The sequence below is a fragment of the Nerophis ophidion genome, linkage group LG26 (assembly GCF_033978795.1).
Source record: "Nerophis ophidion isolate RoL-2023_Sa linkage group LG26, RoL_Noph_v1.0, whole genome shotgun sequence".
Lineage (NCBI taxonomy): Eukaryota > Metazoa > Chordata > Actinopteri > Syngnathiformes > Syngnathidae > Nerophis > Nerophis ophidion.
The window spans coordinates 37,009,772-37,034,771 of NC_084636.1; the positions used below are offsets into that span (position 1 = coordinate 37,009,772).

General features: G+C 41.7%; 1 protein-coding gene across 3 annotated transcripts in view; it reads left to right on the forward strand.

Moving 5' to 3' along the window:
• Window positions 1-25,000, forward strand: part of LOC133543623 (kynurenine--oxoglutarate transaminase 3-like) — a 91,972-nt gene that overhangs the window by 47,504 nt on the left and 19,468 nt on the right. For all 3 annotated transcript variants that reach the window (XM_061888304.1, XM_061888306.1, XM_061888305.1), the window contains exons 5-11: window positions 12,327-12,476; window positions 12,539-12,625; window positions 12,689-12,811; window positions 12,872-12,992; window positions 19,969-20,045; window positions 20,129-20,218; window positions 23,873-24,059. In XM_061888304.1, coding sequence (XP_061744288.1) covers window positions 12,327-12,476; window positions 12,539-12,625; window positions 12,689-12,811; window positions 12,872-12,992; window positions 19,969-20,045; window positions 20,129-20,218; window positions 23,873-24,059 — 835 coding nt within the window. The remainder of the gene's footprint in view (window positions 1-12,326; window positions 12,477-12,538; window positions 12,626-12,688; window positions 12,812-12,871; window positions 12,993-19,968; window positions 20,046-20,128; window positions 20,219-23,872; window positions 24,060-25,000) is intronic.

Here is a 25,000-nt window from a genome sequence, read left to right on the forward strand (position 1 = left end):
GGGGGGAGAGAGCACAAGACACAACTCAGTGGAAAGCAACCTTTAACAAATTACTTTCCATAGTAACTTATTAAAGTTATAGTTTGATTTGAAATGTGGTACTCCAGGAGTTTGTACCGAGAACTGCTGTGAGAACTTAAAAGCCACTTTTAACGACACTTCTAGCACTGGCTGGCCGCCGTCAACACAAGCGGTTGTCAACATAACGGACATCAAAACTTGCCGTCGTGTATTGGAAACTATTACATCAAGTAGTCAAACAAAATTGTCTTTTACGTGCGATATGGAATGCCTTATTCTTGATACTCTGAATACAAGGTGGGGGGAGGGAGTAAGCTCAGTCTGGAGGGGGGAGAGAGCACAAGACACAGCTCAGTGGAAAGCAACCTTTAACAAATTACTTTCCACAGTAACTTATTAAAATTATAGTTTGATTTGAAATGTAGTACTCTAGGAGTTTGTATCGAGAACTTAAAAGTCACTTTTAACGACACGTCTAGCACTGGCTGGCCGCCGTCGACACAAGCGGTTGTCAACATAACGGACACCAAAACTTGCCGTCGTGTATTGGAAACTATTACATCAAGTAGTCAAACAAAATTGTCTTTTACGTGCGATATGGAATGCGTTATTCTTGATACTCTGAATACAAGGTGGGGGGGGAGTAAGCTCAGTCTGGAGGGGGGAGAGAGCACAAGACACAACTCAGTGAAAAGCAACCTTTAACAAATTACTTTCCACAGTAACTTATTAAAATTATAGTTTGATTTGAAATGTAGTACTCCAGGAGTTTGTACAGAGAACTGCTGTGAGAACTTAAAAGCCACTTTTGACAGCACACCTAGCACTAGCTGCACAGCGTCGACACAAGCGGTTGTCACTGTAACAGACACCGAAACTTGCCGTCGTGTATTGAAAACTATTACATCAAGTAGTCAAACAAAATTGTCTTTTGCGTAGGGAAGGAATGCGTTATTTTTGATACTCTGAATACAAGGTGGGGGGGAGTAAGCTCAGTCTGGAGGGGGGAGAGAGCACAAGACACAACTCAGTGGAAAGCAACCTTTAACAAATTACTTTTCATAGTAACTTATTCAAGTTATAGTTTGATTTGAAATGTAGTACTCCAGGAGTTTGTATCGAGAACTGCTGTGAGGACTTAAAAGCCACTTTTAACGACACCTCTAGCACTGGCTGGCCGCCATCAACACAAGCGGTTGTCAACATAACGGACACCAAAACTTGCCGTCGTGTATTGGAAACTATTACATCAAGTAGTCAAACAAAATTGTCTTTTACGTGCGATATGGAATGCGTTATTCTTGATACTCTGAATACAAGGTGGGAGGGAGGGAGTAAGCTCAGTCTGGAGGGGGGAGAGAGCACAAGACACAACTCAGTGAAAAGCAACCTTTAACAAATTACTTTCCACAGTAACTTATTAAAATTATAGTTTGATTTGAAATGTAGTACTCCAGGAGTTTGTACCGAGAACTGCGGTGAGAACTTAATAGACACTTTTGACAGCACACCTAGCACTAGCTGCACAGCGTCGACACAAGCGGTTGTCACTATAACAGACACCGAAACTTGCCGTTGTGTATTGAAAACTATTACATCAAGTAGTCAAACAAAATTGTCTTTTGCATAGGGAAGGAATGCGTTATTCTCGATACTCTTAATAAAGGTGGGAGTAGGGAGTAAGCTCAGTTTAGAGGGGGGAGAGAGCACAAGGCAACTCAGTGGAAAGCAACTTTTAACAAATTACTTTTCATAGTAATTTGTAAAAGTTGTAGTTTGATTTGAAATGTGGTACTCCAGGAGTTTGTATAGAGAACTGTTGTGATAACTTAAAAAACACTTTTAACAACACACCTAGCACTGGCTGGACAGGGTCGACACAAGCGTCAACATAACTGAAACCGAAACTTGCCGTCGTGTATTGGAAACTATTACATCAAGTAGTCAAACAAAATAGTCTTTTACGTGCGATATGGAATGCGTTATTCTTGATACCCTGAATAAAGGTGGGAGGGAGGGAGTAAGCTCAGTCTGGAGGGGGGAGAGAGCATGGGAGAAGAAATATGAGTCAGAATGTGCTTTTCATATTAATACTGCAGTTTGTCATTGACATATTTACATATTGCATATTTTATGTATGACTTTATCTAAAACATGTTGTAGCATAGTAGACCTAAGGATCCGGAAAAAACAAGCCCTTTTTGAACAAATATTCATCATATTTTTGGCCACAGTAACATTAAACACAGTTTGAACAGTCACACTGTGTTTGAATACAGGGCTATAAAACACTGTACTTTCCCATAGTTACGAGAATGACTGCTGTACAAAATAAGTCAAATGGCTGATTAGGTATTTTTATTTAGATTATTGTTTACATCTGATATTTTTATATAAAAATACCTCCGGCTGATAAATTAATTGGTTCTGTGATGCAGATGGTTTTTTAAAATACTGAATTAAAATGTAAAAAAATCAGCATAATTTTAACATATAAAACACATTTTTAAAAAATAATAATTTGAACAATAAATATCAAAACAATACAATATAATGTACTACAAACAGCTTCAGTAGCTTAATGAAGTAATGTAGTAATAATTTACTGCATTTGGACTTCTCATTCCAGCTGCTTCTCCGTCAAACACACCATCAGCAGCTTCTCGATATTGTCGTGGATAAATTTGCGCCGTTGAGATGTCCTCGGCAGGCGTTACGGACTCATTCTGTGCAGACAGCTTCACCAAGTTAGCGAGCTGTCATGTTTGCGATGATGTCCTTCTTTAATTCGTTGAATATCTTCCACTTTTTTCCTCTGCTCTGTCCCTCACACTCACTTTCTTCACAACCATGCTTGGAAAAACAAAGTTGTTTCCATCTCTAGCTGTAAGACCGGGTTGAATGTGACCTTCACCACGCCCACTAGTGGCGGGGAGGCTCATAACGCCCACTAGTGGCGGGGAGGCTCATAACGCCCACTAGTGGCGGGGAGGCTCATAACGCCCACTAGTGGCGGGGAGGCTCATAACGCCCACTAGTGGCGGGGAGGCTCATAACGCCCACACACAGCATAACATTTTGCGGGGAAAAACTCATAAGCTAAGGTAGCGGTATCCCCAGGTACCACTGCTGACTGTTTTTTTAAGTCACTGTGGTAGAATCAGGCTTGATACTTTTATTTTGAAGCACTGAACAGGAAGTGACCGTGCATGTCAATGTTGTTTTCTAACTATAAAGTAGATTTGTTGCTGTTGTGGTTTCACGTCGTTTGGTGCGAGTGAAGAAATTAACAGTAATGTCAACATAAATTAGCCCATTTTTTTTTTTACTGAAATTGACTTTTTTTGGGGTATTTTATGTCAACCTTGTATGTCAACTTAAGTGAGCGTTTTTTTTAATAATCCAAACTGAGAACTCCATGTCAACATAAAGTCATCTTTACTGTAGGGGTGCTCAAAAAAATCAATCCACATTAAAAGTGAGATTTTCATTTATTTTTTTCGATTTTAAATTAATTCGTAATTTTTTTATTTAAAAAGGAAGGCGGAAAAAATAAAAACTATATACATTTTTTTTTCTGTTTTTTTGGTAAGGAACAAAATTTTGGACTAAAAAAATAACTAATATGGATAGTTTTTTTTTTTTTTTTATCGTTACTGTTGCTTTTATAACGTTTTGTTTTTTGGTATCAATCAATGTTTATTTATATAGCCCTAAATCACAAGTGTCTCAAAGGGCTGCACAAGCCACAACAACATCCTCGGTTCAGAGCCCACAAAAGGGCAAGGAAATACTCACGACCCATACTTTTTGGGTATTTTATGTCAACCTTGTATGTCAACTTAAGTGGGCATTTTTTAGAATAATTAAAACTTGGGACTCAATGTCACCATAAACACATTTTTAGGGGTGTTAAAAAAATCAAGCCACATTAAAAGTGAGATTTTCATTTATTTATTTTTTTTATTTTAAATTGATTTGTAATTAGGGACCAAATGTCCCTTTGGGACAGAGGACCCTATTTAATTTCTTTCTTTCTTTCTTTCTTTCTTTTTTATTATTCCGCGGCTTTGAGCTGTAATTTGACCCCCTTAACATTTTTGAAAACTCACCAAATTTGACACACACATCAGGACTGGCGAAAATTGCGATCTATTCAAAAAAACCTAACTCCAAAACTCAAAAATGCGCTGTAGCGCCTCTTAGGAATAAAAAACAGACAAAACTGCTCATAGGAAGAAAACACAGACAAAACTGTCTGTAACTTCCAGTAGGAATGTCGTAGAGACATGAAACAAAAACCTCTATGTGGGTCTGACTTAGACCTACATTTCATATATTGACAACTCCCAGTAAAAATCAACAGGAAGTTTGCAATTCCCCCCTCAAAACAAAAGTTTTGTAAAAACCGGTCACCTTTTTTCAAACATTATCTCCTCTGAGCGCGTTTGTCGTGTCGGCTTTGGGTATTTTATGTCAACCTTGTATGTCAATTAAAGTGGGCCTTTTTTTAGAATAATTAAAACTTGGGACTCAATGTCACCATAAACACATTTTTAGGGGTGTTAAAAAAAATCAAGCCACATTAAAAGTGAGATTTTCATTTATTTATTTTTTTTATTTTAAATTGATTTGTAATTAGGGACCAAATGTCCCTTTGGTACAGAGGACCCTATTTAATTTCTTTCTTTCTTTCTTTCTTTCTTTTTTATTATTCCGCGGCTTTGAGCTGTAATTTGACCCCCTTAACATTTTTGAAAACTCACCAAATCTGACACACACATCAGGACTGGCGAACATTGCAATCTAATCAAAAAACCTAACCCTAAAACTAAAAATTGCGCTTTAGCGCCCCCTAGGAAGAAAACACAGACAAAACGGCCTGTTACTTCCAGTAGGAATGTCGAAAAACCTCTATGTAGGTCTCACTCAAACCTACATTTCATACGCTGACAACCTTAAGCAAAAATCAACAGAAAGTTTGCAATTCCCCCTTCAAAACAAAAGTTTTGTAAAAACACTCACCTTTGCCTCTTTGAGCTGTAATTTGACCCCCTTAACATGCTTCAAAACTCACCAAACTGGACCCACACATCAGGACTGGCGAAAATTGCGATTTAATCAAAAAAACCTAACTCCAAAACCCAAAAATGCGCTCTAGCGCCTCCTAGGAATAAAAAACTGACAAAACTGCTCATAGGAAGAAAACACAGACAAAACTGTCTGTAACTTCCAGTAGGAATGTCATAGAGACATGAAACAAAAACCTCTATGTGGGTCTCACTTAGACCTACATTTCATATATTGACAACTCCTAGTAAAAATCAACAGGAAGTTTGCAATTCCCCGTTCAAAACAAAAGTTTTGTAAAAATCAGTCACCTTTTTTCAAACATTATCTCCTCTGAGCGCGTTTGTCGTGTCGGCTTCAAACTACCACAGGAGAGAGATTGAACCCTTCAGAATAAAAGTAGATGAAAGAGTGTTTATTACTGCTACGGTTTTGATTTTATAAGCTTTCAAGGAACTGCTGCGCTCAAAACCATTTCAAAGATGGCCGCCATGCGCAGACACAGTGAGGGAGACGTTTTTTTTCTTTTTTCCGTACCGTCTGCTGCTGGTGCGCACGCACCAACATTCATGAGGGAGGGGCTGTGATCGTCTATACCAGGGGTGTCAAACTCATTTTAGATGGGGGTCCACATGGAGAAAAATCTACTTCCGAGTGGGCCGGACTGGTAAAATCACGGCACGATAACTTAAAAAAAAGACAACTTCAGATTTCACAACAAATTTAGGCATAATAATGTGTTAATTCCACAACTGTATATATCGGTATCTGTTGGTATCGGAATCGGTAATTAAAAGTTGGACAATATCGTAATATCAGATATCGGCAAAAAAGCCATTATCAGACATCTCGAGTCGTTATTTTTACTTTCTGAATAAATGATGTGATAATGTTTATCAGTCCACTCATTGGTGTTTATTTTCAATCTATCAAGATAATAAAATATCAACATCCAATTACAGGATGTTATTTATGTAATTTGCTAATTTTCCTCGACTGCTGCAATAACATTATGTGTTGTTGTTTTTTTTCCATATGTATCATCATCTACAACAGGGGTCGGCAACCTTTACCACTCAAAGAGCCAATTTGACCCGTTTCATAAAATAAAGAAAACAATGGGAGCCACAAAACTCTTTTGAAATTTAAAATGAAATAACACTGCATACAGAGTTGTTTTTTTTGCTTTATGCTATGTCTAAACCAGACACGCGGCCCGCACCTTAATATGAACACGTAACGTTAGTGCGGCCCGCGAGATTTATATAAATGCTGCTTGACAGCATCACAATTTCCAACCCTCCTAATTTTTCCAGGAGACTGTGGAATTTCGTAGCATCTATTCTGGCGAATGTCTGCTGGTGTTCACCCTGACAACAATAATAAGGGCATGCTATGATGGGGGAACCTTTAACGCCCCCTACAACCTGTGCTGACATGTTGATTGTTTTTACTGCAGACATACGTAAGTCAATGCATACTTGTTCAACAGCCATACAGGTTACACTGATGGTTGTTATATAAATAACTTTAACACTCTTACTAATATTCGCCACACTGTGAACCCACACCAAACAAGAATGACAAACACATTTCGGGAGAACATCCCCACTGTAACAACATAAACACAACAGAAGAAATACATTATACCCCCCCGCCCCCCACACACCCCTCTGTGCGTCGGTTGAGGTCGGCGTGGTTGAGGTGGGGACAGGGGGATGAACAATGTAGCATGGGATACTGGGTATTTCTTCTGTTGTGTTTATGTTGTGTTACAGTGCGGATGTTCTCCCGGCATGTGTTTGTCATTCTTGTTTGGTGTGGGTTCACAGTGTGGCGAATATTAGTATGAGCGTTAAAGTTATTTATATCACAACCATCAGTGTAACATGTGTGGCTGTTGAACAAGTATGCCTGGTAATTGATGATGTGTGCAATCAGGGGTTGCATGCTACATGTGACCGGCTGGCACGCAGATAGCATGGCGTGAAGGCGGGTGCGACGTTATGTGTAAGAGAACGTTGAATGCAATGTTACCACGACACACCCTCAAAATAGTCATGTGGGTTATAGTCATGTGGGTTATTACTGGTTAAAGCCCTGAAATCCGGGCAACCTCTCGTAAAAATCTCGAGGGTCGGCAAGTATGCAGCTGAGCCACATCAGAGTGATCAAAGGAGCCCCGTTGCCGACCCCTGAGCTACAAATATACACAGAATTGCTATTGTGACATCTAGTGGACACATTCAGAACAGCCGTTTCTTTCATTAAAAAAAATTCGGCTCATTTTTATATTTTGCAAATTCATCCCGCGGGCCGGATAAAACCTGTTCGCAGGCCTGATCCGACCCGCGGGCCGTACGTTTGACACCCCTGGTCCATACCAAGATGGCTGCCAGGTGCCGTAGCTAAGCCGGTATGTTTTAAAGTTAAAGTACCAATGATTGTCACACACACTCTTGGTGTGGCGAAATTATTCTCTGCATTTGAACCATCACCCTTGATCACCCCCTGGGAGGTGAGGGGAGCAGTGAGCAGCAGCGGTGCTGCGCCCGAGAATAATTTTTGGTGATTTAACCCCCAATTCCAACCCTTGATGCTGAGTGCCAAGCAGGGAAGTAATGATTCTTTAAAGTTGTCGTTTGCCTGCATATCGTAAAAACAACCGTCCAACATTTTACAACTAATTGTAAACTTATAGGTGCCGACCATCAGGGCCCGGTTGCGATGAGAGAGTGTGTCGATGTTAAGATTTACGCCGAGTTGGTAGGTCTATCTGTTTGCTAATAGTAGCTACTAGCCGTACCCATGTATTTTCAATGGGCGGTTAGCATCGGGTTTTAATCTCGTTTCCTCCAATGTTTCAGCTCTGATTGAATTTCTTTATATGTCGAGTCTTTATTTTGGGTACTTACATATGGTGCCTGACTGTTGTGGCGTTTTATGGCCATCTGCACTTTTTATGCGCCGAGTTGGTAGGTCTATCTGTTTGCAACTTATATCTGTCAATAGACACGTTATGGAAGGTAAAAACTACAACATAATACAAAGTAGTGTATACTTCTAACTTATATCTGTCAGTAGACACGTTATGGAAGATAAAAACTACAACATAATACAAAGTAGTGTATAGTTCTAACTTATATCTGTCAGTAGACACGTTATGGAAGGTAAAAACTACAACATTTATAATACAAAGTAGTGAAAAGTTCTAACTTATATCTGTCAGTAGACACGTTATGGAAGATAAAAACTACACAATTTGTAATACTAAGTAGTTCTAACTTATATCTGTCAGTAGACACGTTATGGAAGATAAAAACTACAACATAATACAAAGTAGTGTATAGTTCTAACTTATATCTGTCAGTAGACACATTATGGAAGATAAAAACTACAACATAATACAAAGTAGTGTATAGTTCTAACTTATATCTGTCAGTAGACACATTATGGAAGATAAAAACTACAACATAATACAAAGTAGTGTGTAGTTCTAACTTATATCTGTCAGTAGACACGTTATGGAAGATAAAAACTACAACATAATACAAAGTAGTGTATAGTTCTAACTTATATCTGTCAGTAGACACGTTATGGAAGATAAAAACTACAACATAATACAAAGTAGTGTATAGTTCTAACTTATATCTGTCAGTAGACAAGTTATCGAAGGTAAAAACTACAACATTTATAATAGAAAGTAGTGAAAAGTTCTAACTTATATCTGTCAGTAGGCACGTTATGGAAGATAAAAACTACAACATAATACAAAGTGGTGTATAGTTCTAACTTATATCTGTCAGTAGACACGTTATGGAAGATAAAAACTACAACATAATACAAAGTAGTGAAAAGTTCTAACGTGTCAGTAGACACGTTAGGAAAGGTAAAAACTACAACATAATACAAAGTGGTGTATAGTTCTAACTTATATGTGTCAGTAGACACGTTATGGAAGATAAAAACTACAACATAATACAAAGTGGTGTATAGTTCTAACTTATATCTGTCAGTAGACACGTTATGGAAGATAAAAACTACAACATAATACAAAGTGGTGTATAGTTCTAACTTATATCTGTCAGTAGACACGTTATGGAAGATAAAAACTACAACATAATACAAAGTAGTGAAAAGTTCTAACGTGTCAGTAGACACGTTATGGAAGGTAAAAACTACAACATAATACAAAGTAGTGTATAGTTCTAACTTATATCTGTCAGTAGACACGTTATGGAAGGTAAAAACTACAACATAATACAAAGTAGTGTATAGTTCTAACTTATATCTGTCAGTAGACACGTTATGGAAGGTAAAAACTACAACATAATACAAAGTAGTGTATAGTTCTAACTTATATCTGTCAGTAGACACGTTATGGAAGATAAAAACTACAACATAATACAAAGTAGTGTATAGTTCTAACTTATATCTGTCAGTAGACACGTTATGGAAGGTAAAAACTACAACATTTATAATACAAAGTAGTGAAAAGTTCTAACTTATATCCGTCAGTAGACACGTTATGGAAGATAAAAACTACAACATAATGCAAAGTGGTGTATAGTTCTAACTTATATCTGTCAGTAGACACGTTATGGAAGATAAAAACTACAACATAATACAAAGTAGTGAATAGTTCTAACTTATATCTGTCAGTAGACACATTATGGAAGATAAAAGCTACAACATAATACAAAGTGGTGTATAGTTCTAACTTATATCTGTCAGTAGACACGTTATGGAAGATAAAAACTACAACATAATACAAAGTAGTGTATAGTTCTAACTTATTTCTGTCAGTAGACACATTATGGAAGAAAGAAACTACAACATAATACAAAGTAGTGTATAGTTCTAACTTATATCTGTCAGTAGACACATTATGGAAGATAAAAACTACAACATAATACAAAGTAGTGTATAGTTCTAACTTATATCTGTCAGTAGACACATTATGGAAGAAAGAAACTACAACATAATACAAAGTGGTGTATAGTTCTAACTTATATCTGTCAGTAGACACGTTATGGAAGGTAAAAACTACAACATTTATAATACAAAGTAGTGTATAGTTCTAACTTATATCTGTCAGTAGACACGTTATGGAAGATAAAAACTACAACATAATACAAAGTAGTGAATAGTTCTAACTTATATCTGTCAGTAGACACATTATGGAAGATAAAAACTACAGCATAATACAAAGTGGTGTATAGTTCTAACATATCTGTCAGTAGACACATTATGGAAGATAAAAACTACAACATAATACAAAGTAGTGTATAGTTCTAACTTATATCTGTCAGTAGACACGTTATGGAAGGTAAAAACTACAACATTTATAATACAAAGTAGTGTATAGTTCTAACTTATATCTGTCAGTAGACACGTTATGGAAGGTAAAAACTACAACATAATACAAAGTAGTGTATAGTTCTAACTTATATCTGTCAGTAGACACGTTATGGAAGATAAAAACTACAACATAATACAAAGTAGTGTATAGTTCTAACTTATATCTGTCAGTAGACACGTTATGGAAGGTAAAAACTACAACATTTATGATAAAAAGTAGTGTATAGTTCTAACTTATATCTGTCAGTAGACACGTTATGGAAGATAAAAACTACAACATAATACAAAGTAGTGTATAGTTCTAACTTATATCTGTCAGTAGACACGTTATGGAAGATAAAAACTACAACATTTATAATAAAAAGTAGTGTACAGTTCTAACTTATATCTGTCAGTAGACACGTTAGGAAAGGTAAAAACTACAATATAATAGAAAGTAGTGTGTTGTTCTAACTTATATCTGTCAGTAGACACGTTAGGAAAGGTAAAAACTACAATATAATAGAAAGTAGTGTGTTGTTCTAACTTATATCTGGGAAGCCCAGACTTCCTTCTCCTCAACCACTTCCATTTATACTCGGTCCTGTCCATCGCTGCTTGGAGCTTTAATTTTTGATGTATTTAATAAGTATTTAGTATGTCTTCTCAATTGCTTCCTAAATGTATACCCCAAATAATGTAAAGATGGGATAGTGTTGTAGTTAGACTAACAATCAGTTTCTTGCAAGTAGCATTATCACTGGAGGACGAGGAATATCCAAACATGCTTCACTACAAACCGTACGAGGATACAATAGCTTTCCGGCGTCACAATGTAAACAAATGCCATGTGTGGATCTACACCTGACATCCACTATAATGATACCAAGCACAAGCGCATATCTAGTCGATACTACTATGATTACATCGATATTTTTTGTCGTCACAAAATCTTTTTTCCTTTTCTTCAAAATTCATAGTATGTAAATACGTCCTAGAACACATGAGGACTTTGAATTTGACCAATGTATAACTACTTGGTATCAAATCGATACCTAAATGTGTGGTATCATCCAAACTAATATCAAGTATCAAAGAAGAGACGAATAAGTGATTATTACATTTTAACAGAAATGTAGATAGAACGTGTTCAAACAGAAAATAAGCATATTTTAACAGTAAATGAACAATTGGATAAATAATCAATTTTTACAGTTTGTCCCTCGTAATGTGTAGAAAATAATAGGTGTGTAAATGACACAATATGTTACTGCAGACTAATTAGGAGTCTTTGTTTGTTTACTTACTACTAAAAGACAAGTTGATGACAATAATAAACATATGTTTCATGTACACTAAGAGTTTTTGTCAAAATAAAGACAATCATGACAATTTTTTGTGGTCCCCTTTATTTACAAAAATATCAAAATATATTTTGGTACCGGTACCAAAGTGTTGATATGTATATTGTAAGTATTTATTTTGGACGTAATAAAGGTGTGTACAATGTGTACAATGTTTACATTCTAACATGTCCGACAAGGAGTAGGAAGAAGCAGAGTGAATGGTGAGGGGTCCAAGGATCCCCACATCTGCTAAATGTGCTAGAAAAGAGGAGTGGACCTACAACAAGGATCCCCACATCTGCTAAATGTGCTAGAAAAGAGGAGTGGACCTACAACAAGGATCCCCACATCTGCTAAATGTGCTAGAAAAGAGGAGTGGACCTACAACAAGGATCCCCACATCTGCTAAATGTGTTAGAAAAGAGGAGTGGACCTACAACAAGGATCCCCACATCTGCTAAATGTGCTAGAAAAGAGGAGTGGACCTACAATGGAGCCCCTTTGGAACATGAAGTGTATAGAAAGGTAAAGTGTGCATCTCCTCCACAGGGACACCCCGCTTTGGTGAAGGCGCTCTCCCAGGTGTATGGGAAGGTGCAGGGACGCCATATTGACCCCATGAAAGAAGTCCTGGTCACCGTCGGCGGGTACGGCTCCTTGTTCTGCACCATGCAGGGTCTGGTGGACCCGGGCGACGAGGTAAGAGTTTTCCTGCCACTCCAGGCTCTACCAGTCACCACGGTCTTCCTCCCTCCCTCCAGGTGATCGTCATAGAACCTTTCTTTGACTGCTACGTGCCCATGGTCCGCATGGCCGGCGCCACGCCCGTCTTGGTCTCGCTACGCCCGGTAAGCACGCCCCGGCACTTTGAAATCGCCCGCGACTCGGCCTGAAGGCGAACTCTGTGGCAGAAACCGGGGAGGAAAACCGCCTCCAGCGCCGACTGGTTCCTGGACCCCGAGGAGCTGGCCGGTAAATTCACCTCCAAAACCAAGGCCATCATCGTCAACACCCCGCACAACCCCGTGGGGAAGGTAAGCGCGGCGACACGCCACACCCGATGCGGTTTTGAAGTGTGGACCTCCCTCCCGCAGGTGTTCAGCAGAGAGGAGCTGCAGGTGATCGCTGACTTGTGCCTCAAACACGACACGCTGTGCTTCAGTGACGAGGTCTACGAGTGGATCGTCTACCGGGGGGGCCAGCACCTGAAAATAGGTAGGCTCCGTCTTTTTGCACGATGCATAGGATAAAGCATCTTGATTCTAGCGGATTCGGCAAATTTGACAAGCCAACAAATTCGTCTTCGACGCCATGTAGCGGCTAATGTCCCTCCACAGTGCAAAGCTCATTCTAAGTTAATAAAACGAGAAATAAGTGAACATGCTACACGACGCATTGCTAACCACTAAGCTAGAACACAAATACGATTCATTAGTTTAAAAATGTCTAAAAAAAAAAAAATTGTTCAATACGAAAAATACGTTTGGTGGGAAAAGTTGCAGGTGAGCGTACGTCTCCTATGGCTAGTTGCAGGCAAGTGTCAATCAATCAATCAATGTTTATTTATATAGCCCTAAATCACAAGTGTCTCAAACTGCTGGTTGACATTTGGTCGGGATCCATGTTCGCTTGACCACTCTGATCCATAGGAAAGTTTCACCTCCGGGAATTTTAAACAAGGAATCACCATGTGTTTGTGTGGCTAAAGACTAAAGCTTCCCAACTCCATCTTTCTACTTTGCCTTCTCAATATTAATTGAACAAATTGCAAAAGATTCAGCAACACAGTTCTCCAAAATACTGTGTAATTATGCGGTTAAAGTAAACGACTTTTAGCTGTGTGTGTGTGCAGCGCTCATATTTCCTAACAGTCCGTGACGTCACGTGTACGCGTCATTATTCTGCAACGTTTTCAAGAAGAAACTCCCGGGAAATTTAAAATTGCAATTTAGTAAACTAAAGCGGCCGTATTGTCATGTGTTGCAATGTTAATATTTCATCATTGATATATAAACTATCAGACTGTGTGGTCGCTAGTAGGCCTTGAAGCATGCGCCTCCTATGGTTAGTTGCAGGTAAAATACGTTTTGAGGCCATCCTAATGCCACCAGAAGGAGATTTTCTAACCCGTAACTTTAAAAAACAACAACATTTTATTATCATTATTATACCAAATATTACATTGCGAGAATCGGTTTGAATCGAGAATCGGTTATTAAATCAAAGAAGGTAAGCGTGCACCCCCTATGATTAGTTGCCGTTAAAGGCCTTCTGAAATGAGATTTTCTTATTTAAACGGGGATAGCAGGTCCATTCTATGTGTCATACTTGATACATACGGATTCAGATTTATAGGGACGGCGTGGCACAGTGGGAGAGTGGCCGTGCGCAACCCGAGGGTCCCTGGTTCAATCCCCACCTAGTACCAACCTCGTCATGTCCGTTGTGTCCTGAGCAAGACACTTCACCCTTGCTCCTGATGGGTGCTGGTTGGCGCCTTGCATGGCAGCTCCCTCCATCAGTGTGTGAATGTGTGTGTGAATGTGGAAGTAGTGTCAAAGCGCTTTGAGTACCTTGAAGGTAGAAAAGCGCTATACAAGTACCACCCATTTATTTATTATTTATTATCTCGCTATATTGCCATATTTTTGCTGAAAGGATTTAGTAGAGAACATCCACGATAAAGTTCCCAACTTTTGGTCGCTAACAGAAAAGCCTTGCCTTTACCGGAAGTAGCAGACGATGACATCACAAGTGTGATGGCTCCTCACATCCTCACATTGTTTGAAATGGGAGCCTCCAACAAAAACAGCTATTCGGACCGAGAAAGCGACAATTTCCCCAATAATTTGAGCCAGGATGAAAGATTCGTGTTTGAGGATATTGATAGCGACAGACTAGGAAAAAAAAAAGTAAAAAAAAAACAGCGATTGCATTGGGACGGATTCAGATGTTTTTAGACACATTTACTAGGATAATTCTGGGAGATCCCTTATCTTTCTATTGTGTTGCTAGTGTTTTAGTGAGTTTAACAGTACCTGATAGTCAAAGGTGTGTGTCCATGGGTGTTTTGACGCCAATGTCTCAGGGAAGTCGACAGCATCTTTATGGACGGCACAAGCTCAGCTGATCTCCGGTAAGAAGCGACTTTTTACCACAATTTTCTCACCGAAAACTGCTGGTTGACATTTGGTCGGGATCCATGTTCGCTTGACCACTGTGATCCATAGTAAAGTTTCACCTCCGGGAATTTTAAACAAGGAATCACCATGTGTTTGTGTGGCTAAAGACTAAAGCTTCCCAACTCCATCTTTCTACTTTGCCTTCTCAATATTAATTGAACAAATTGCAAAAGATTCAGCAACACAGTTCTCCAAAATACTGTGTAATTATGCCGTTAAAGCAAACGACTTTTAGCTGTGTGTGTGTGCAGCGCTCATATTTCCTAACAGTCCGTGACGTCACGCGTACACATCATCATTACACGACGTTTTCAAGAAGAAACTCCCGGGAAATTTAAAATTGCAATTTAGTAAACTAAAGCGGCCATATTGGCATGTGTTGCAATGTTAATATTTCATCATTGATATATAAACTATCAGACTGTGTGGTGGCTAGTAGGCCTTGAAGCATGCGCCTCCTATGGTTAGTTGCAGGTAAAATACGCTTTGAGGCCATCCTAATGCCACCAGAAGGAGATTTTCTAACCCGTAACTTTAAAAAACAACAACATTTTATTATCATTATTATACCAAATATTACATTGCGAGAATCGGTTTGAATCGAGAATCGGTTATTAAATCAAAGAAGGTAAGCGTGCGCCTCCTATGATTAGTTGCCGTTAAAGGCCTTCTGAAATGAGATTTTCTTATTTAAACGGGGATAGCAGGTCCATTCTATGTGTCATACTTGATACATACGGATTCAGATTTATAGGGACGGCGTGGCACAGTGGGAGAGTGGCCGTGCGCAACCCGAGGGTCCCTGGTTCAATCCCCACCTAGTACCAACCTCGTCATGTCCGTTGTGTCCTGAGCAAGACACTTCACCCTTGCTCCTGATGGGTGCTGGTTGGCGCCTTGCATGGCAGCTCCCTCCATCAGTGTGTGAATGTGTGTGTGAATGTGGAAGTAGTGTCAAAGCGCTTTGAGTACCTTGAAGGTAGAAAAGCGCTATACAAGTACAACCCATTTATTTATTATTTATTATCTCGCTATATTGCCATATTTTTGCTGAAAGGATTTAGTAGAGAACATCCACGATAAAGTTCCCAACTTTTGGTCGCTAACAGAAAAGCCTTGCCTTTACCGGAAGTCGCAGACGATGACGTCACCCGTTGATGGCTCCTCACATCCTCACATTGTTTGAAATGGGAGCCTCCTACAAAAAGAGCTATTCGGACCGAGAAAGCGACAATTTCCCCATTAATTTGAGCGAAGATGAAAGATTCGTGTTTGAGGATATTGATAGCGACAGACTAGAAAAGAAAAAAAAACTGCGATTGCATTGGGACGGATTCAGATGTTTTTAGACACATTTACGAGGATAATTCTGGGAAATCCCTTATCTTTCTATTGTGTTGCTAGTGTTTTAGTGAGTTTAACAGTACCTGATAGTCAAAGGTGTGTGTCCACGGGTGTTTTGACGCCAATGTCTCAGGGAAGTCGACGGCATCTTTATAGACGGCACAAGCTCAGCTGATCTCCGGTAAGAAGCGACTTTTTACCACAATTTTCTCACCGAAAACTGCTGGTTGACATTTGGTCGGGATCCATGTTGGCTTGACCACTCTGATCCATAGTAAAGTTTCACCTCCGGGAATTTTAAACAAGGAATCACCATGTGTTTGTGTGGCTAAAGACTAAAGCTTCCCAACTCCATCTTTCTACTTTGCCTTCTCAATATTAATTGAACAAATTGCAAAAGATTCAGCAACACAGTTCTCCAAAATACTGTGTAATTATGCCGTTAAAGCAAACGACTTTTAGCTTTGTGTGTGTGCAGCGCTCATATTTCCTAACAGTCCGTGACGTCATGCGAACACATCATTATTACACGACGTTTTCAAGAAGAAACTCCCGGGAAATGTAAAATTGCAATTTAGTAAACTAAAGCGGCTGTATTGTCATGTGTTGCAATGTTAATATTTCATCATTGATATATAAACTATCAGACTGCGTGGTCGATAGTAGGCCTTGAAGCATGCGCCTCCTATGGTTAGTTGCAGGTAAAATACGTTTTGAGGCCATCCTAATGCCACCAGAAGGAGATTTTCTAACCCGTAACTTTAAAAAAAAAAAAACATTTTATTATCATTATTATACCAAATATTACATTGCGAGAATCGGTTTGAATCGAGAATCGGTTATTAAATCAAAGAACAACTCTGAATCCAATCATCACCACAGGAATGGGATCAAATCCTTAGGCTATATAGCAGGGGTAGGGAACCTATGGCTCTAGAGCCAGATGTGGCTCTTTTGATGACTGCATCTGGCTCTCAAATACATCTGAGCTGACATTGCTCAACATGATTAGTAATGAATAATTCCGACAGTAATCGGTGTTAAAAATAACATATAAAACATTCTTATGCATTTTAATCCATCCATCCGTTTTCAACCGCACCTGTTCAATAAGTCACATCAATGGTAAGAAGTCCATCCGTCTATTCTCTACCGCTTGTCCCTTTTGGGGTGGCGGGGGTTGCTGGAGCCTATCTCAGCTGCATTTGGGCAGAAGGCGGAGTACACCCTGGAGAAGTCGCCACCTCATCACAGGGCCAACACAGATGGACAGACAACATTCACACTCACATTCACACACTAGGGACCATTTAGTGTTGCCAAAGAAGTATTTTATTTATTAGTGGTTAGCTTCAGAATAAAAATGACACAAAATATAAGACTTATACTCTAATGTAATTTAGTAAACTGAAATATTAACATTGCAACACAGTGGCAGAGTGGCCGTGCGCAACCCGAGGGTCACTGGTTCAAATCCCACCTAGAACCACCCTCATCACGTCCGTTGTGTCCTGAGCAAGACACTTCACCCTTGCTCCTGATGGGCGCCTTGCATGGCAGCTCCCTCCATCAGTGTGTAAATGTGGAAGTAGTGTCAAAGCGCTTTGAGTACCTTGAAGGTAGAAAAGCGCTATACAAGTACAACCCATTTATTTATCATTTAAAAATGTTGGTCTCACTTAAAAAATGCATGCATTTAGTTGTATTCAGTGTTAAAACATATGATACGGCTCTCACGGTAATACACTTTAAAAAATGTGGCTTTCCTGGCTCTCTCAGCCAAAAAGGTTCCCGACCCCTGCTATAAAGAATGGTGGGCAAATCGATACAACAGTAACGATACCAAGTACAGTATCGGTATATGGCCGATTTTTTTTTACCATAAGTAAGCTTTAAGGGGGAAAAAACAAATTAGCGCAAATGTTAGAAAGGAATTAAAACAATAATTAATTTTGTTCATCCACCATTATCTGCTTGTAATTGTCATCCAAAATGTAATCATTGAATGATAATGAAAATGACCAGTATCAGCATTGGTATAAGGGATACCGCCCCTGTAGGTACTTATTATCGTGTGTAGTATCACCCAAAATATAGAAGTGATGATTACATTTGAACAGAAGTTATCAGTAGAATATTAATAATACATGTCATATATTAGTTTGTAAATGCTTTAAAGGCCTACTAGCGACCACGCAGTCTGATAGTTTTTATATTATCAATGATGAAATATTAACATTGCAACACATGCCAATACGGCCGCTTTAGTTTACTAAATTGCAATTTTAAATTTCCCGCGGAGTTTCTTGTTGAAAACGTCGCGGAATGATGACGCGTGTTTGTGACGTCACCGGTTGTAGCAGACATATTAGCCCAGCACCACACACGGCTAAAAGTCATCTCTTTTCATCGCATAATTACACAGTCATTTGGACATCTGTGTTGCTGAACCTTTTGCAATTTGTTCAATTAATAATGGAGACGTCAAAGAAGAATGCTGTAGGTGGAAAGCGGTGGATTGCTGCATTTAGCACCGAAACACAGCCGGTGTTTCTTTGTTTATTGTGAAGCTTTAACACAGAGCGGTCAAGCGAACATGTTTCTCTACGTCAACCAGCAAGTTTCTGGATGGGAAAATTGTGATATTTAGTCGGCTCTTACCGGAGACTTCAGTGGATTATGGGACCTTATCCTGCAGCTCAAAAGGGCATCTGTGATCTTGGCTCCTCGGCTTCTCCCAGAGACACTAGCTTTCACCGCAGCCATCCGACTTTCAGGTTTGACTTTACAATCTCACTAAAACACTATCAAAACAATAAGCAGATAAGGGATCTTCCAGAATTATCCTAGTAAATGTGTCTAATTACATCTGAAACGGTCCCACTGCCGCCTTTTCTTTTTTTTTTTTGTGTGCTTCACTCTAACTTTCCTCATTCAATAATCCTTCATCCTCGCTCAAATTAATGGGGAAATTGTTGCTTTCTCAGTCCGAATAGCTCTTGCTGCTGGAGGTTATGATTATAAACAATGTTCAGATGTGAGGAGCCCTACAACCAGTGACATCACGCGCACATCGTCTGCTACTTCTGGTGAAAGCAAGGCTTTTTTATTAGCGACCAAAAGTTGCAAACTTTATCGTGGATGTTCTCTACTAAATCTTTTCAGCAAAAATATGGCAATATCGCGAAATGATGAAGTATGACACATAGAATGGAGCTGCTATCCCCCTTTAAATAAGAAAATCTCATTTCAGTAGGCCTTTAATTATCATGTATATACCAAATGATATATGGTGATACATATTAGAGGTGTCAAAAAATCTATTTTCTAATGAATCGTGGTTCGTTTTTGTAATAATAATGTTAAAAAAATCTTTTTCAGACTAGCAATTCCTATTTTTGATGTAATATAAGTAATACAAACATTCATCATGTATCTCTTTTATTGAGGGATGTTTATCATAGAACTGGCATCCAATGTTTTTAAAAAGTATTGATTAGAAATCGTTACCCCCCGGGAATCGAACAATGTGGCGCACAAAGATTCACAGCCCTGATAAATATCGCCATTGCAGGTGGCTGATACCGTATCGTGATATCGATTTTAGGCCGTATCGCCCATGCCTAGTTTGCGCCGACCAAACGTTTCCCGCTCTTTCCTCGCAGCCACTTTGCCGGGCATGTGGGATCGAACCATCACCATTGGCAGCGCGGGGAAGACGTTTAGCGTGACCGGATGGAAGGTGAGGAGTCCTCCTGACATTCTGAACGACCTCATGAATATTCACGGTTGCAAAATTCCTGTCACATGATTGTCGTCCCCCAGCTGGGTTGGTCCATCGGACCCCCGCACCTGATCAGGCACCTTCAGACCGTCATGCAGAACACGCTGTACACCTGCCCCACACCTTTGCAGGTAAGCGTGCGCCTCCTACAGCTAATTGCGGGTAAGCATGCGCCTCCTCTGGCTAGTTATAAGTAAGCCTGCGCCTCCTGCGTCTAGTTGCAGGTGAACGTGCGCCTCCTGCGTCTAGTTGCAGGTAAACGTGCGCCTCCTGCGTCTAGTTGCAGGTGAACGTGCGCCTCCTACGTCTGGTCGCAGTTAGGCGTGCGCGTCCTGCGTCTAGTCGCAGGTAAACGTGCGCCTCCTGCGTCTAGTTGCAGGTGAACGTGCGCCTTCTGTGTCTAGTTGCAGGTGAACGTGCGCCTTCTGTGTCTAGTCGCAGGTAAACGTGCGCCTCCTGCGTCTAGTTGCAGGTGAACGTGCGCCTCCTGCGTCTAGTTGCAGGTGAACGTGCGCCTTCTATGTCTAGTCGCAGGTAAACGTGCGCCTCCTGTGTCTAGTCGCAGGTGAACGTGCGCCTCCTGCGTCTAGTTGCAGGTGAACGTGCGCCTTCTATGTCTAGTCGCAGGTAAACGTGCGCCTCCTACGTCTGGTCGCAGTTAGGCGTGCGCGTCCTGCGTCTAGTTGCAGGTGAACGTGCGCGTCCTGTGTCTAGTTGCAGGTGAACGTGCGCCTCCTGCGTCTAGTTGCAGGTGAACGTGCGCCTTCTGTGTCTAGTCGCAGGTAAACGTGCGCCTCCTGTGTCTAGTCGCAGGTGAACGTGCGCCTCCTGCGTCTAGTTGCAGGTGAACGTGCGCCTCCTGCGTCTAGTTGCAGGTGAACGTGCGCCTCCTGTGTCTAGTTGCAGGTGAACGTGCGCCTCCTGCGTCTAGTTGCAGGTGAACGTGCGCCTTCTGTGTCTAGTCGCAGGTAAACGTGCGCCTCCTGTGTCTAGTCGCAGGTGAACGTGCGCCTTCTATGTCTAGTCGCAGGTAGACGTGCGCCTCCTGCGTCTAGTCGCAGGTAGACGTGCGCCTCCTGCGTCTAGTCGCAGGTAGACGTGCGCCTCCTGCGTCTAGTCGCAGGTAGACGTGCGCCTCCTGCGTCTAGACGTGCGCCTCCTGCGTCTAGACGTGCGCCTCCTGCGTCTAGTCGCAGGTGAACGTGCGCCTCCTGCGTCTAGTTGCAGGTGAACGTGCGCCTTCTATGTCTAGTCGCAGGTAGACGTGCGCCTCCTGCGTCTAGTCGCAGGTAGACGTGCGCCTCCTGCGTCTAGTCGCAGGTAGACGTGCGCCTCCTGCGTCTAGTCGCAGGTAGACGTGCGCCTCCTGCGTCTAGACGTGCGCCTCCTGCGTCTAGACGTGCGCCTCCTGCGTCTAGTCGCAGGTGATCGTGCGCCTCCTGCGTCTAGTTGCAGGTGAACGTGCGCCTTCTATGTCTAGTCGCAGGTAGACGTGCGCCTCCTGCGTCTAGTCGCAGGTAGACGTGCGCCTCCTGCGTCTAGTCGCAGGTAGACGTGCGCCTCCTGCGTCTAGTCGCAGGTAGACGTGCGCCTTCTATGTCTAGTTGCAGGTGAACGTGCGCCTCCTGCGTCTAGTTGCAGGTGAACGTGCGCCTTCTGTGTCTAGTCGCAGGTAAACGTGCGCCTCCTGTGTCTAGTCGCAGGTGAACGTGCGCCTTCTATGTCTAGTCGCAGGTAGACGTGCGCCTCCTGCGTCTAGTCGCAGGTAGACGTGCGCCTCCTGCGTCTAGACGTGCGCCTCCTGCGTCTAGACGTGCGCCTCCTGCGTCTAGTCGCAGGTGAACGTGCGCCTCCTGCGTCTAGTTGCAGGTGAACGTGCGCCTTCTATGTCTAGTCGCAGGTAGACGTGCGCCTCCTGCGTCTAGTCGCAGGTAGACGTGCGCCTCCTGCGTCTAGTCGCAGGTAGACGTGCGCCTTCTATGTCTAGTCGCAGGTAGACGTGCGCCTCCTGCGTCTAGTCGCAGGTAGACGTGCGCCTCCTGCGTCTAGTCGCAGGTAGACGTGCGCCTCCTGCGTCTAGTCGCAGGTAGACGTGCGCCTCCTGTGTCTAGTCGCAGGTAAGCGTGCGCCTCCTGCGTCTAGTTGCAGGTGAACGTGCGCCTTCTATGTCTAGTCGCAGGTAGACGTGCGCCTCCTGCGTCTAGTCGCAGGTAGACGTGCGCCTCCTGCGTCTAGTCGCAGGTAGACGTGCGCCTCCTGTGTCTAGTCGCAGGTAAGCGTGCGCCTCCTGCGTCTAGTTGCAGGTGAACGTGCGCCTCCTGTGTCTAGTCGCAGGTAGACGTGCGCCTCCTGCGTCTAGTTGCAGGTGAACGTGCGCCTTCTATGTCTAGTCGCAGGTAGACGTGCGCCTCCTGCGTCTAGTCGCAGGTAGACGTGCGCCTCCTGTGTCTAGTCGCAGGTGAACGTGCGCCTCCTGTGTCTAGTCGCAGGTGAACGTGCGCCTTCTATGTCTAGTCGCAGGTGAACGTGCGCCTCCTGTGTCTAGTCGCAGGTGAACGTGCGCCTTCTATGTCTAGTCGCAGGTAGACGTGCGCCTCCTGTGTCTAGTCGCAGGTGAACGTGCGCCTCCTGTGTCTAGTCGCAGGTAAACGTGCGCCTCCTGTGTCTAGTCGCAGGTGAACGTGCGCCTCCTGTGTCTAGTCGCAGGTGAACGTGCGCCTCCTGTGTCTAGTCGCAGGTGAACGTGCGCCTTCTATGTCTAGTCGCAGGTAGACGTGCGCCTCCTGCGTCTAGACGTGCGCCTCCTGCGTCTAGTCGCAGGTAGACGTGCGCCTCCTGCGTCTAGTCGCAGGTAGACGTGCGCCTCCTGCGTCTAGACGTGCGCCTCCTGCGTCTAGTCGCAGGTGAACGTGCGCCTCCTGCGTCTAGTCGCAGGTGAACGTGCGCCTCCTGCGTCTAGTCGCAGGTGAACGTGCGCCTCCTGCGTCTAGTCGCAGGTGAACGTGCGCCTCCTGCGTCTAGTCGCAGGTGAACGTGCGCCTCCTGCGTCTAGTTGCAGGTGAACGTGCGCCTTCTATGTCTAGTCGCAGGTAGACGTGCGCCTCCTGCGTCTAGTCGCAGGTGAACGTGCGCCTCCTGCGTCTAGTCGCAGGTAAACGTGCGCCTCCTGCGTCTAGTTGCAGGTGAACGTGCGCCTTCTATGTCTAGTCGCAGGTAGACGTGCGCCTCCTGTGTCTAGTTGCAGGTAGACGTGCGCCTCCTGCGTCTAGACGTGCGCCTCCTGCGTCTAGTCGCAGGTAGACGTGCGCCTCCTGCGTCTAGACGTGCGCCTCCTGCGTCTAGTCGCAGGTAGACGTGCGCCTCCTGCGTCTAGACGTGCGCCTCCTGCGTCTAGTCGCAGGTAGACGTGCGCCTCCTGCGTCTAGACGTGCGCCTCCTGCGTCTAGTCGCAGGTTAGCGTGCGCATCCTGCGTCTAGTCGCAGGTAAACGTGCGCGTCCTGCGTCTAGTCGCAGGTAAACGTGCGCCTCCTGCGTCTAGTTGCAGGTTAGCGTGCGCCTCCTGTGTCTAGTCGCAGGTAAGCGTGCGCCTCCTGCGTCTAGTTGCAGGTAGACGTGCGCCTCCTGCGTCTAGTCGCAGGTAGACGTGCGCCTCCTGCGTCTAGTCGCAGGTAGACGTGCGCCTCCTGCGTCTAGTCTCAGTTAAGCGTGCGCCTCCTGCGTCTAGTCTCAGTTAAACGTGCGCCTCCTCTGCACAGACCCGGCGTGACCGTGCGTTTCTCACCAGGAGGCCGTGGCGCAAAGTTTGCTGCGGAACTACGAGATGATGGGTCAGCCCGAGTGCTACCTGACCTCTCTGGCGGAGGAGCTGGAGGGGAAGAGAGACCGCCTGGCCGCCATCCTGCAGGAGGCGGGGTTGTCGCCCATCGTCCCCGAGGGAGGCTACTTCATGCTGGCGGACGTCACGGCGCTCAGTGAGTTGATGCTTTTCTTTTTCAAGGCCACTTTTGTGACCGTATACATGTATATATATACACATTATGTATATATATATACATGTATATATATATGCATGTATATATATTATATATATATATGTATATATACATGTATATATACATGTATATATATATGCATGTATATATATTATATATATATGTATATATACATGTATGTATATATATATATATATATACATATATCTACATGTATATATATATACATGTATATATATATACATGTGTATATATATATACATATATATATATATATATATACGTATATATACATATATATACGTATATATACATATATATAATATATATACATGCATATATATATGTATATATATATATATACATGTATATATATATATACATACATATATATGTATATATATACATACATATATATACATATATGTATATATATATGTATATATATACATGTATATATATATATATACATATATATGTATATACACATGTGTATATAATATATACATATACAAATATATATATATACATATATACGTATATATATATATATGTATATATATACATATATACATACATACATACACATATATATGTATATATATATATATGCATATATATATACATATATATACATATATGTATATATATATATGTATATACATACATGTGTATATATATACATATACATGTATATATATACATATATATGTATATATATACATATATATATATATATATATATACACATATATCTACATGTATATATATATGTATATATACATGTATATATATATACATATGTATGTATATATGCATATATATAATATATATACATGCATATATATATATATATATGTGTATATATACATATATACATGTATATATGCATATATATATAATATATATACATATACATA